The 13,437-nt window shown below is 35.4% G+C and overlaps 1 protein-coding gene across 1 annotated transcript in view; it reads right to left on the reverse strand.

The window, feature by feature from the left end:
- Positions 1 to 1,379: 1,379 nt before the first annotated feature.
- Positions 1,380 to 13,437, reverse strand: part of LOC134842748 (gamma-taxilin-like) — a 206,682-nt gene continuing 194,624 nt past the window's right edge. The window contains exons 3-11 of the mRNA XM_063859228.1: positions 9,866 to 10,028; positions 9,650 to 9,688; positions 9,179 to 9,342; positions 8,812 to 8,922; positions 6,256 to 6,450; positions 5,788 to 5,939; positions 5,300 to 5,435; positions 4,507 to 4,738; positions 1,380 to 1,804 (exon numbers count right to left, since the gene is read on the reverse strand). Of these exons, the coding sequence (XP_063715298.1) occupies positions 1,617 to 1,804; positions 4,507 to 4,738; positions 5,300 to 5,435; positions 5,788 to 5,939; positions 6,256 to 6,450; positions 8,812 to 8,922; positions 9,179 to 9,342; positions 9,650 to 9,688; positions 9,866 to 10,028 (1,380 nt within the window). The 3' untranslated portion in view covers positions 1,380 to 1,616. The remainder of the gene's footprint in view (positions 1,805 to 4,506; positions 4,739 to 5,299; positions 5,436 to 5,787; positions 5,940 to 6,255; positions 6,451 to 8,811; positions 8,923 to 9,178; positions 9,343 to 9,649; positions 9,689 to 9,865; positions 10,029 to 13,437) is intronic.

Below are 13,437 nucleotides of genomic sequence, written 5' to 3' on the forward strand. Positions count from 1 at the left end.
ACCAACTGCGCAATAACTCTTAGCTACACTGTCCATCAAAAAAGAAGACACAACACATGCCATTATATTGCCAATTGTAAATTGCTATGCGGGAAAAATGTAATCTATTTGTTGATCACAAAATTATGATTAAACTCTATCTAAACACTAGCCGTCAATAAAGCAGATACAACAGATGTTATTTACTTGCCAATTCAATGCAGCCCAAGTGCCACCAAATGAGCACTTTTATTTGCTAGTTATATCAAAAATTGATTCGTGAAATAACAAAACGACCGGTAGCTGGCTTGACTAAATAGTACAATTCCTAGAAGATCTTGAAAACTACCGGCGAACTCGATTTAAAGATTTTAGTAGAACTGAAAAAACATATGTCCAAAAAAACAGCTCCTCTGTGTAAAATGCACATTAATTTTCAGAAATATTCAGAGATCAAGTGCTGATTTAAACTAACCGGACAAAACGCGTTAAACTTGAAATTTAAAACGCATTTTTCTCAAATTGGGTTGAGTTTAGGTAAAACTTATGAAGACAAAACTTGCTTAAAATTTTAGCAGAATTAAAATGGTGTAATTTGTTTTGCGAAATTCGGGCCCGAAATTTTACCCCAAAAATGGGTTATTTTGGCTTTTCTTAGTTAATCAAAAATTACGCCGAAAATACCCAGTCGATCACAGACATAATTATATCAAAGTGAGCCCTTTACGTAGCCCAACAAACTTTATGATGGGTATATTCTCCAAAAAAAATGCAAATTGTTTAAAAATTGTTTTTAAATAAAAAGTTGGTATTTTATATAGTAAAAAATACCTTTTTTGTCTATCAAACAAAAATAAATTAACTTATACAATATTTTGGAGATTATGCCCTTCTTAAAGTTTGTTGGGCTACGTAAGGGGCTCACTTTGATATAGTTATGTCTCTGATCGACTGGGTATTTTCGGCGTAATTTTTGATTAACTAAGAAAAGCCAAAATGACCCATTTTTGGGGTAAAATTTCGGACCCGAATTTCGCAAAACAAATTTTACCATATTAATTCTGCTCAAATTTTAAGCAAGATTTGTCTTCATAAGTTTTCACCTTAACTCAACCCAATTTGAGAAAAATGCGTTTTAAATTTCAAGTTAAACGCGTTTTGTCCGGTTAATTTAAATCAGCACTGTACTTTAGAGCCCAAGCCATTGAAAACTATAAGATGGTACGGTACAGATTACTGTTTCAATAACGGAATCTGTCCGCGAAAAAAATTGGTTGGAATAAAATTTTTCAATTGAATCTCGCTGGCAGAGGAAACAACAACTGGACTCACAAGACATATTATGGGATTTGTAATCTATTGACAGCGGATTGATCTATCGTTACCCAGAATAGAAGAAATCGGAGAAAGAATTAAATTGCTAGTCTGAATTACATCAATTGCGAAAAAAGAATTAATGGTTCCGTACAAAATCTACACCTCTACAACATAAAGAGTGAGTGACATCGTTTCATTTTAAAATGTATATTATAATTAAGTTCAAGTGCTGTACAGAAAAATGTGCTGAAGGCATCAAACTCTTGCTAATTTTGAACTCTATCTCTTCTCTTACAAACAGACTCCAATTGGTAAAACTCTCATGATGCCGACACTGGTTCTGCCGCTTCGCTCGTTGAAGTCAAATCAGGTTGTTGAGATTGTTCGTTATTCTCGGCAGTTTCTTGGTTGTTAGCTTCAGTCGTGCCATTTGGTTGTTTGTCCTCGGGTATTAATTGGTTAGTTTCTGTGTCGTCTGTGTCGACCAGTTCGCCGCATTGTATTCGGACTGAAATAAAAAAAATTAAAAAAAGCCACGATAGCTGGTTGCTGTGCAAGTAGCACAAAATGTTCCGACCATATTCATACAAAAAACTACAAAAAAAAACGTTTTTCTTTATTTGTTTTTAAATTGAGTCGTTGTTTGTACGCGATATGATAAGAAAACTATACAAAGGTGTAGAAATTCAGTGAATGATGCATTATCGACACAACTGTCCAAAAAAAATGAAAACAAAAACTGAAAAAACTTTTTTTTTTCAAAATTGTTTTTCAATGTTAAAAATATTTTCAGAAAACTTTTTTTTGCTGACGTAGTACAAAATTAAGCTAAATTTTTACCTATGAAGCGTTAAATATTTTTCGTTTTAGTAAATTAAGTTTTCTTAGCCTAAAATTTTCAGATAAAGTTACTAGATCGCTTTACTCGCTCGAAATTCGAAGGAAACTCAAATTTGCAAACTTGTTTTATCGAAATTAGGTTAACTTTCAGAAAATTTCGAATCACAACTGAACGAGCTTTCATATGATATATCACTCGATTTCTTCCGTTTAAATATTTAAGGTGTCTGATTTTGCGCGGGGAAAAAAACACCCGAATCCAAAGTTCCTCCCCGTTTTCCCCAACAAAAGTGCAACAGTAAATTATCCAACAGCCAACTTAACCAAGGGTAAGCCACCCGAAGCGGTTGCTAAATCTACAGGTCAATGATAAACAATGCGCAAATCATCTCAATGACCAAAATCAACTATATAACTTTTCATATAATTTAAAGAATCATTGCAGCTATAAGACGAAATCAGCCGAGCCAGTGTTACATTAACATTGAAACACAGTTAGATTCGACTACCTCAAAGGTGAGAGGGTCGAATCTCCGAGGTCTCCTCCCCTAAATCTGCCCCTGGTGCCAGACAATAAATGGGCAGCCTCGAAAAACTTGAGCAATAAAAACGTCTGAAAACTGAAAATCTTTAGCTACGCAACAACTGAAAAACTACGCAACAAATTCCAGCATACTCACTAAATTTAGCCGCTCCAAGAACTATGACAATTCAGACGAAAGCGCTGCCCTTCAACGAGGTAGCAAAAATAACAAGAAGAAAGTATAAATAGGAGAAACAGCCAACAGACAAATGGAAAAGAATCAACGAACGCATAGAAAAAAAAAACGACTTGTTTTTTGACAAAAAACTCCAACTTTCGAAGATCCAGAGCAACTTATGATTCACAGTTTTTCTAATTAATTTAAATCAACTTGAGAAAACATGATCAATAGCTAAACTTTGCTTCCACTGGGAATTCTAAAAATTGAAATCCAATTTCGACACGAAATCGTTCTCGTTTTTTTTGCACCATTTCCACGTTCGTATTTGGAGGGCAATTTTCCAAAATTTTAGCAAATGAAATTGGATTGAACTCAAAATGCATGAACGCACATCTGTTGTTATAAAGCAATTTAAGACTTTTCTCTGACAAAAGGTAAAAGAAAACCAAGACCTATCTTAAAGTCCTCACTACATTCATACTCTTAATAAACGAAATTATTCAAAACTTCAGGTAGTAAACTCACAAATTACAAGAATAAATGAAAACGAAAAGTCAATTAAAAAGATAGCTATCAGACAGTAGGAAAAAAAGTCGATGAAAGCAAGGAAACTGAAAAAAACTGCCTTGTTTTTTGAAAAGACTTCGGCTTTAGAAAAAAATAACATGACTTCTTAGTGTAAGAAAATGACTTTACAGCTCTTTGAATTTCGCAAAAAATTCATAACTGACTATTTATTGATTTAAAAAAACTCAGATTGAGAAAACTTGAGCAATAGGTAAAGTTTTCATTCTGCTGGGAAATCCGAAAATTAAATTCCACTTTCAAAACTAGAAGTCGATCACGATTTTCGTGACCTTGACACTTTCGTAAAATATAGCGCCACTTGCATAAACCTTAGCAGATGAAATGAATTGAACTCAAACAGTGCATATGAAATTAGAAGCAGCGTGACCACATTTTCATCAGACCATATATTGACCTGTTCTGTTAACCAGAAAAATGACCACATAATGACTTTAAAAATACTAAAAAGCTGCGAAAAATGAATTCATTTTTCAGCAAGAATGCTATTTATCAATCCCACATGCCATACCATTCTTTACCATAATACACCAAATTAACTCAACATCAAAAACCAAATGACTCCAAAAAATATGCGACCCTGAGCAATATTTCTATCACAAAAAGTATTATACGTAAAACGAAAAAGCTATTTGAAAAAAATGACCTGTCAAAGAAATAATGACGAAATACTGACTTATAATGACTTGTCATAAGCATTCATAAAAGCATTAATATGCATGAACTCAATTCTGTAAAATATGAGAGCATTTTTAGACTTTTCCCGAAAAAAACTTGTCGTAAGCTATATAAAGTCGTATCCTACATTCATGGACTCTAACAAAAAAAAACTTGACTGAGAAGAACAATTTACGGTCTACAGTGTACTGGGACCCCTCCAACCGTGACTGTTGCGGGATTCAAATCCGAGACCTTTGTGGTAGTTTAAATTAAATTTTCAATAGATTCAGCATGTGGGTGAAGTGCACATGCTGTCCAGTATTTCGAAGTGATTTAGTTTTACAAGTTAATTAGCTTTAAAAATGTCTATGTTCCGATTTCATGACGCCTGCTATTCTCAAGTGTAATTATCTTGGCTTACGGTGTTTGTTCTGTCTCTCCATGCGTCTGTTCTTCTCACTCAGTCCATTCCTCTCCTCCTGCAGAGCCCTGCACAGCTTCTCTAGCTTCTTCGTCTTCTCCCCACTCGACACCAACTCCCGCTCCTTCCCTATCCGCTCCTCCATCAGCTGCACCAGAGACTTGTTGGCCCCGTCGAACTTGGCTTTCCACATCTGCGTCTCCTTTTCTAACGTCTTGATACGCTTAGACGTCTTAAAGACACAAGCACATGTTGAACTGACAATGGTGGGTGGATCCAGCCACCTCTCCCGGTAACACAGTTACACGTCACACGAGGACTTTTCATTTAAAACCTTTTCAGCCAAGCCTCGGATTCCAGTAGAATGATTTAACAGCTTCGGGAAAAAAATGGTCAGAATTTTTTTATTCTCAAACTAATTTACACGGGAAGTGCACGAGAGAAGCTTGCACCACAGAGTAGATATGTAATTTTGCTGTTTTTTTTTCTAGCTTATTCAAGCTTATATGTCATTTCTGAAGCCGATTTCTTTACTGCCAAAGAATGCTGTAATTTCCGAAACAAAAATTTTTTCTGTGATTGATGTGGTCGTTATTGCAAGACCCTTGCCCCTATTTGAAGAAAGGGTAAGGAGAGATTGTCAAATGTTCGTATGTTGTGTAGCATCTGACTTATTTTTTCGAATTTCAAAGCAAAAAATATATGGCCTTTAATTTTTCGATAATTGACCCCATTTGAAAAAGCTAGATCAAAAATTGGAACTATGTTCATGGACTCTTAACAAACAACTGACCTTGTCCATTTCGGACTTGAACGTGGTGAACATCTCGTTTGACTTGGATAGAGTGGTCTCGAATTCGTCAAACTTGTCCGCGTACATCTTGTCTTTCGTCTTACTCGCCTCCAGCTGTGCCACTAATGTCTCACATCTAGCGAAAGGAAGACATTCTTATAGCTTTCCAACTTTCGAGTTTCAGAGAACAAATTACTTCACTTTTAAAACTCGTTGAACTTCATAGTAAAATTAAGAACTAGACCAATTTGAGAATATTGGATCAGCAGATATATGTTTTTTTCTTCAGAAGTTGATTGAAATCCCAAAAAATGAGCAAGAAAAAGTTTTCAGACTTTTCCTAAAAAAAACATCAACAAGACCTATACAATTTCTTCACTACGCTCATTGTTTTGCTACATAGCTTTGATCCGTATGCAAGCATGTCAGGTATTCTCTATTAACAAAATCACTTTTTAGAAGCTTATAAAGTGGCTTGAAGAGTGTACCTCTGTCTCATTTCCACATTGTCACTCAGCAGTTTCTGCCTCTCAATCAGATTATGTTCCCTCTCCTCGGCGAGGATCATCGTGGTCTCCTTCAGTTTAGCCTCAACCAGCTGTTTCTCCATCTCCTTCGTTTTCGTCAACATTTCCACATACTACATAAAGACCGTTTTTTTTTTACATGAAAACCACTTCACAGTAAATGTACTCAGTAACCCAGAGCTTCGTACCACAGTAACAATCAACTTTCATGACTTTCCAAGTGAAACATGATGAAAAAAGTTTTTAAAATAGTCATTTCCATGCAACGCGAAAAAGTTTCGTACCTATAATTAAAATTTTTTTCAGTTATCTGATTCTGACAAACTAAGCTCTGGCTTGCAAAGCTTTTCAAATTGAGTTTCATATTTCCATGGTTTGATTATGACTGCTAAGAGCTTAATTTATGGCGCTTTTTGTGAACTTATCTACCTCTTCTCGTTTTTCGTACTGCTGTATGAGAGACTTGATCTTGACACACAGCTGTTCGTTCTCCTCCTTCAACTTGTCGTTCTTCTCGCAGTTCTCACTCATCGAAGTCTGCACTTCGGAAATGGTGTTCTGGAACCTGTCTGACACTTCCCGGATCTTGCTCTGCTCCTCCAGACTTCTCTTCAGACTCTCTTCCTAAACAGACACTTTATATCATGCTCACTGACATGACCTGATTGAATAATTAACACAATTGCAAAGCAGAGCTTCGCACTACTTGCGATGCAAGAAACACATTAAACACGCTGAAACTGTTTGAGTATTTAAAACAAAACGAAAAAAGTTTTTAAAAAAACTAAAATCAGACATGGTAAATTTACAAATTTGTGAAGTTTCAGTTTTAGTAAAAACTATTTAAATTGGAACAAAACCCTTGCTTTTTTAAAAAGTTATAAATAAAAACCCTACCAGGTAAAAAAAATGGCGAAAACGAGGAAACCAAAAAAATGAGATTCCGACAGAAACTAGGAACGAAAACGAAGAACCCAAACTGAGATTTTTTGAAAAGATAATTACAACCTGACACGGGCTTGAACTAATTACTAGCTAGAAGGTACTACTTTTATTAGAATTTTCAAGAATCTCAAGAAGTGAAGATCCTCTAGAAGTGAAGATCATGTGGACAAAGTAGTTTACGGGGAAAACAGTCTAGTACCCGATTGCTATACCCTTGCTTGTCGCAAGGGTAAAACAGGTTATAAAACCTAGCACAGTAACTCATGCGCGGAAATGGCCTGTCCGTTGATAATTCGCGGCAGAGTAATCTTTTATATTTCCAACCCACCCTTTTCAGATGTAACCACCTTTGTACATTAACTTATAACAACTTCTACAAAAACTAGATCCCTTTTAATTCTTTAAATTTGCCCATCAAAAAATACTATGCAGCCTCTGCGTTACAGACAAATTCTTTTTTAAAAAGTTTCTAGGCCATTTTTTAGAAATTTATCGTTAAAACACACTTTTTGTATCATACCCTTCCCGTTCAAATTTAGTTCAAGTTGGCATCGATGGTACCTTTACAAACATCTTCTGATGGGTCAGTCAAAGTCGCTGCCATTACATAAAAATGCTTAAAGAAAGAGTTTATTTCTCTAGACAAGTACACAGCATGATTTCAACGAAATAAAAAAAATACTGTAATAAGTTATTTATCAATGACGTTTAGATAAAGTAAAGAATGAACAAAGGGACTAATAAAGACCCACTGAGAAGCTGGCCTATTCTAGTAACATTTGAAATACAGGAGCGATGCAACCCAAATGTAGCATGGCAAACCTACCGACAGAAAAGGGATGAAAGCCAAAGAAAACAATTGGAAATTCTTTTGAAAAATTTCGAAAAAAACTTATCAACCGAAATTTTCATATCTATCTCATAATTTTGTCTCTAATAAAACAAGCCGATTAAGCCAAATGAATGCAAATTAAGCATGGAAATAAAACTAAAAGGGGTAACAAAGCAGACAATACCTGAGGAGACACATTGAGACGCCAAAATTCTTAACATTAAAAATTAAAAACTCAAAAAAACGTTACTCAACCTCTCAAAAATTTAGATAACCTTTTTTTCCTCAACTGACTCGAAATGACACCGCTAAACTGATATAATCCAAGTCGAAACCTTTAACCCAAATAAAAAAATAGGAAAAAAAGATACTAAAATCGGAGTAGGTAAATTGACAAGCAACATTGAAACACTTGGGCAAAGCTGGGCTTCGCAAACACTAGCGGAGAACACGACAAAAAAGCAGCTCTATAAAATGAAACAAGAAAAACTAGAAAGAAGCCTCGAATTAGTAAAAAGTTTGGCTAGTATCAGATTCGATTCAGCGACCTGCAGATTATAAGTCTCACGCACTAATCACTGAGCCACAGACTCTCAACAACCGACAAACTCTAGCCACCAACAAAGCAGAGAACAGATGCTATGAAAAATGCTATGAAAATTTCAACGCTACAGATAGTGATCATAGCAAAAGTGCCAGCAAATGAGCACTTTTATTTGCGAGTTAAGTTAAACAAAAAGATTCGTTCTAATAGACTACGCTCCGAAGCTCGCTAGAGTAAGCAAAATTCGCATAGAACGTGCATTGAAAACGCAGATATGCTCAAAGTTTGTCTGTTGGTTGACGAAAACGCAGATTTGGAGATGACCACGAACTTGAGTCGTCTTGTGAACAGTTATTTACGGGGAAAAGCCGAGTATTCGGTTGCTACACACTTGCTTATCTCAATGGTAAAACCAGGATTAAACTATTTATTTTTTTCAAAAACTACTTTTAATAGTAAAAGTAATTTTTAATTAGAATATTTATAAAAATTGTTTCAAATAGCAAAAGAGTAAATATTTCCCGAAAAGACTATCCCCCTTCTCCGTTAACTCAGTTACACCTTTAATGCAAATATTGGCTTTATGTCCTTTGGCTTCATCGACACTTTATATTTTTGAAACAAATGATGCAAAGACTTCAAACATTAATCGGCAGCAACTAACTTTTACTATTTTGTTCTGCTTCTGCAGTTCTCGACACAAGTTTTCCAGTCGTTCTTTGGCAAGAAGGGTTTTGTTGTGGTCCGATTGCAGCTTATCTTTTTCCTTTTGCACCTGAAAACAGAACAACAGCACATCAAATGAAAATGAAAAATGCGCATAACTTCAATTTCAAGTTTCCATTTAGTAGTTCCTTATAAGTTTCACTTTGGATAATTTTTTACCGAGGAGTATTTAAACCGCAGGTTTACACCATTTGTGATACAACAAAGATAATATCGCGAGTTAGCCGAGATCAAATGGAACGAAAGCCGCAGCTTTCAAGGTAGGAAATGGTATTGTAAATTAGATTTTTTTCCTGATTGTTCACCTGTTGTTGTGACTTTGTGGTGTCCTTGAGATAGTTCTGAAGTTGTTTGTGTTCGCTAAGTAAGTCTGCATAGCGTGAGCATAAAGCTGCTATCTTCTCTTCTGGAGATTCGAGCTGACTTAAAGCTTTCAACATTGACTTCGTAGCTGCTTCTATATTGCGTCCTTAAACAACATTTAATTCGACACAGATGTTTTATATTCAATTTCAGATTAACAAATTTGATCAACACGCGAATCTCGGAATATTCTTAACATTTTAGTAATCTGCTAGAAACTTTTTCAATATTAGGATTTATTCTCAGGGATGTTGATATCCATACCAATTCAACACAAGACAACAAGAAGGAAGGAATAGATTGAAGTATCCGTTCAATTGTAATTCTTGATTAGTAAACCACTTTCTGCAATAAGTCTATTAATTCTTTGTTAATTCAATTCGTTAGTATTGCTTCCATTGTCGATATCTTACGTGCTCCTTTGTCCAGTTTTTCACTGGCAGAAGAGGTAGCTGAAAACCAAACCGTATAACAATTCGAGCCACTCATTCAACTTTCCCTGTGAAAAATTCGATCAAAAATAACTTACTTCTGAAGACTGTTTTGTCAAACAAAATTCATTTTTAAATCTCGCTATTCTGAAAGTAAAGTATTTTTTTGTCATATTTTTAATATGAAACTTTTCTCACCAAATGCCGGTGTTTCTCCGTTTTGAAGATCAGTTGCGTGCTTCTTTGAAGACCGCTTAGGAGAAGGTTTGACTTCTGCGCTAGAGTCCACTACTTCGTTTTCTATAGCGCCATTTTCTGTCATTGCTGGTTTAGGCTCAGTGAGATTACAAGGTGTTGAAATCTAAGGCAGAACCAAAACTGCACAAAATTTAAATTCCTAAGGCCAAACAAAGCTTCGCATCAATCACCATGAATAAAACTAATGCCAGATGTTCAAAAGAAAAACCATAGCCAACAGATAGTTGGAAAAGTGTGTAAGAACAAGAAAACTGAATAAAAAACTTGATTAAAAATATTTGAACATTTCTCAGCTGTCAAAATTCGGAAGAAGAAATTATACACAGAGGCGAAGCGGAGCTTTGAGCCACCTGCGAAACAACAAAACATAAAAAACGTAGTCATCTCGAAAAAACTTAATTCTAGGAAAACATGTCAGACATTTGAATATTAAATTAGCAACGGCACAAAACTTACGTTACGGAGAGGGAACAAAGCCGACAATCTGAGAAGACACAAGTTGAGACAAAAAATACTTTAAAGTTTAGTACCTCCGGGAACTACAGTGGACTACACTTGCAATTGCAACTACAATGAAATTTTCTAACAGCGTAAACAACATCCGTGAGGTGGAAACTAAGCCGACAAATATAGAGCAGACAAAGCAAGCCGGACAATTCAATTTTTACCGGACAATTTTTTTCAATTGCGTTTATATTGAAAAAACAAGGTTTGATCGGGACTCGAATCCTAGACTTTAGGGTGCAAAGGCAACCACGTTACTCTTCTGCAAAAATAGGAGGGGAAACTGTAAGGGTCAAAAGTAAAGCAAGTTGAAAATTTTTACGCAGAGGCGAAGCTGAGCTTCGCAACACTTGCAATACAAATATGAATGACTATGAAAATCAAACGAAAAAAATCAAAAAATCAATTTGGTCAATAAAAATTGCAGAAAAAATCCAAAACATCCGGAACAAAAATGCCTGTACCATTAGAAACTCTACAAAGAACTTTGGGAATGCTATAAAAAATCCAAGTTTTTAAACAAAAGTCCTTTCTGCGGAACTAAACAGACAAAAATAAGCAGACAGACAACCTAAATTAGCCAAAAAACTATTTGCAAAAAAACAGGTCTCAACTGCAACCAAACTCCCGGGCTTTGTCGTCTCAAGCATGGGTATTACAGCAACTTGGACACAGAGGCGAAGCTGCGCTTCGCAAACACTTGCGAGAACACGACCAAAAACCAGCTCTATCAAGTAACATAAGAAAAAAGTAGAAATATGCCTCGAATTAGCAAAAACTCGATGCTTCGCAAAAATTCGAATTAGCAAAAATCTGCGAACTACCAAATTTGAGTCTCACGCACTAACCATTCAGCCACGGATGCCTAAGTCCCCAAAAACCAGCCACCATAATGCAGCTACATATGATAATAAATTGCCAATTCGATGCAGCAAATATTATTGCTATAAGTAGCAACGATAATTGCGACGATAGTTGCTATAAGTCGCAACGACTAAAAAAGAAAGTTCGTAATATAACACATTGCTTTGCAAGTGTAAATAAAGCTAAACCATCGAGCTACGGCAACTATGACGACAAATGTAAAAAGACGGACGATAGTCCGAAAAAAGCACAAAAACTCTAGTTTGCAAAAAAAGACCCAGCTGGATTTAAAACGCAAACCTTTGCTGTCTCAAGCAGCTGTTTTATGTCTACGCCAAATGCGCCGGATGTTTGATTGGATTTCAATTAATAATTACCAAGCGGTAAAAAAAGCTGAATATACCTGAGCAGAAACCCTGCATGTCGAAAAGAAATTTAAAAAAAATCTAAACTTACAAAATTTTCCCCTCAGAGCACACACAGACGCAGAAAAACTTTTTTCGGACGTAACGACGCAATAAAACGTCACTAAATTGATATTAATTAGGCCGACATTTATTAATCTGATAAAAAAGACGGGAAAAATGAAGAAAAAAAAGAGAAATATCAACAAATCGAGCTGTTAAAATAACAACCAATGGGAAAAGCAAATTTCGATTCGACCAGATATTTAAAATGCTCAAAATGACTGCAATGAATAATGTTTATAGCTAAAATAAACGATTGTTAGATAAGGCAACTAAGCCGACAAAACATAAGCAGACAAATGATAGGCCGAATTTTTTTGAAACGGAACATTGAACATTTGAAAAAAAAACGGGTCCTGGTCAGATTCGAATCCAGGACCTTTGCCGTCCTAGGCGTATGCGTTAACAACAGGCTAAGTTTGCAAGAAACACTAAAAAATTTGAATTCATTATGAACCAAGGAAGGTACCACCAGGAGTGTAATGAGTCTCTGGACAAAGTTGTATACGGGAAAAAATAATAATAACTTCAAATCGCCTTGAGTTTCAAGAAAAGTTTATGGTTGATTTCTTCTTCTTAGAATTATCTCACTTAGAGAAAACTGGATTATCATGAAAACTTTTTATTCCGGTGGGAATTCAGAAACTTTTTAAGTCCATTTTGAAACTAGCAAATGATCAGTTTTTTTTCGTAAACTTTACCATTTTGCTGTTCAATAACCGAGTTTAACTTCCTTTTAACAAAGGAAATGAATTGAGCTTTAAGAAATCATACGTAAAATCGCGCTAAATCAAAATTGAGCGTAACCAAAATTTAACAAATTTATGCGACACTCAACGCACGCAAACGAAAGATTTATAAAAACAAGGTGAAGAATCTTTTGAAAAATTTTTCGCAAACAATCACATTTTAGGAAAACTCAACAACAAAGGCTAATTCGATGAACGTAAATTTAGTTAGTAGTTCAGATTCTATTCAGAAATTCAAACTATCTCATTGAGTCAGAAAAGGAAAAATTTTGAAACTAAATTTCTCAGAGATTTTTTTCAAATTTTCTTTTTAGAATCCGAATCATGGCTAAACAGGTCTAAATATGATACCTTAATTGACCCCCTACGAGGGTTATTTAACTTGGCTGGGAAAAAACCGGTCGAATCCAAAATTCCTTTCTATTCTTCGAATGTTCGGAACAAAAAGTATTTTCAATGTTTCCATGATCCGCGCCTATGTGCGGCAAGTTTTCGACGCCAAGAGAATAGGCTGAAGAACATGCTGGGCAATTGAGTTAAAAACCATTAATGACTACTACCAATTACACATTAAGGACCTTCGCATCATTTGCTATACATCACGAATGGCAAGCTAACCGACAAAAAATTTGATGAAAGCCACGGAGGAAAAAAAACAGAAAACAATTGGTACCTATGTGTACAAAAACTTTTTTTACGTTTGCCTCAAAGAGAAAAACATCTCGAAACACAATTTCCAGCAGATGGTTAGCATTGAAACAAAATGCATGAACCAGTAACTACGGCAAAGCCGACAATTCTTGGGTAGACGCCAGTTTAACTTTAAAAATCTTCGTCATAAAAGTTTATGAGTTACTAAAACAACAGAACTCAATATATCAAGCTTCGCATACGCTCCCCCTTGCAAAATATTAAGGAAAAACAGTTA

Source organism: Symsagittifera roscoffensis, chromosome 3 (assembly GCF_963678635.1).
Source record: "Symsagittifera roscoffensis chromosome 3, txSymRosc1.1, whole genome shotgun sequence".
Lineage (NCBI taxonomy): Eukaryota > Metazoa > Xenacoelomorpha > Acoela > Convolutidae > Symsagittifera > Symsagittifera roscoffensis.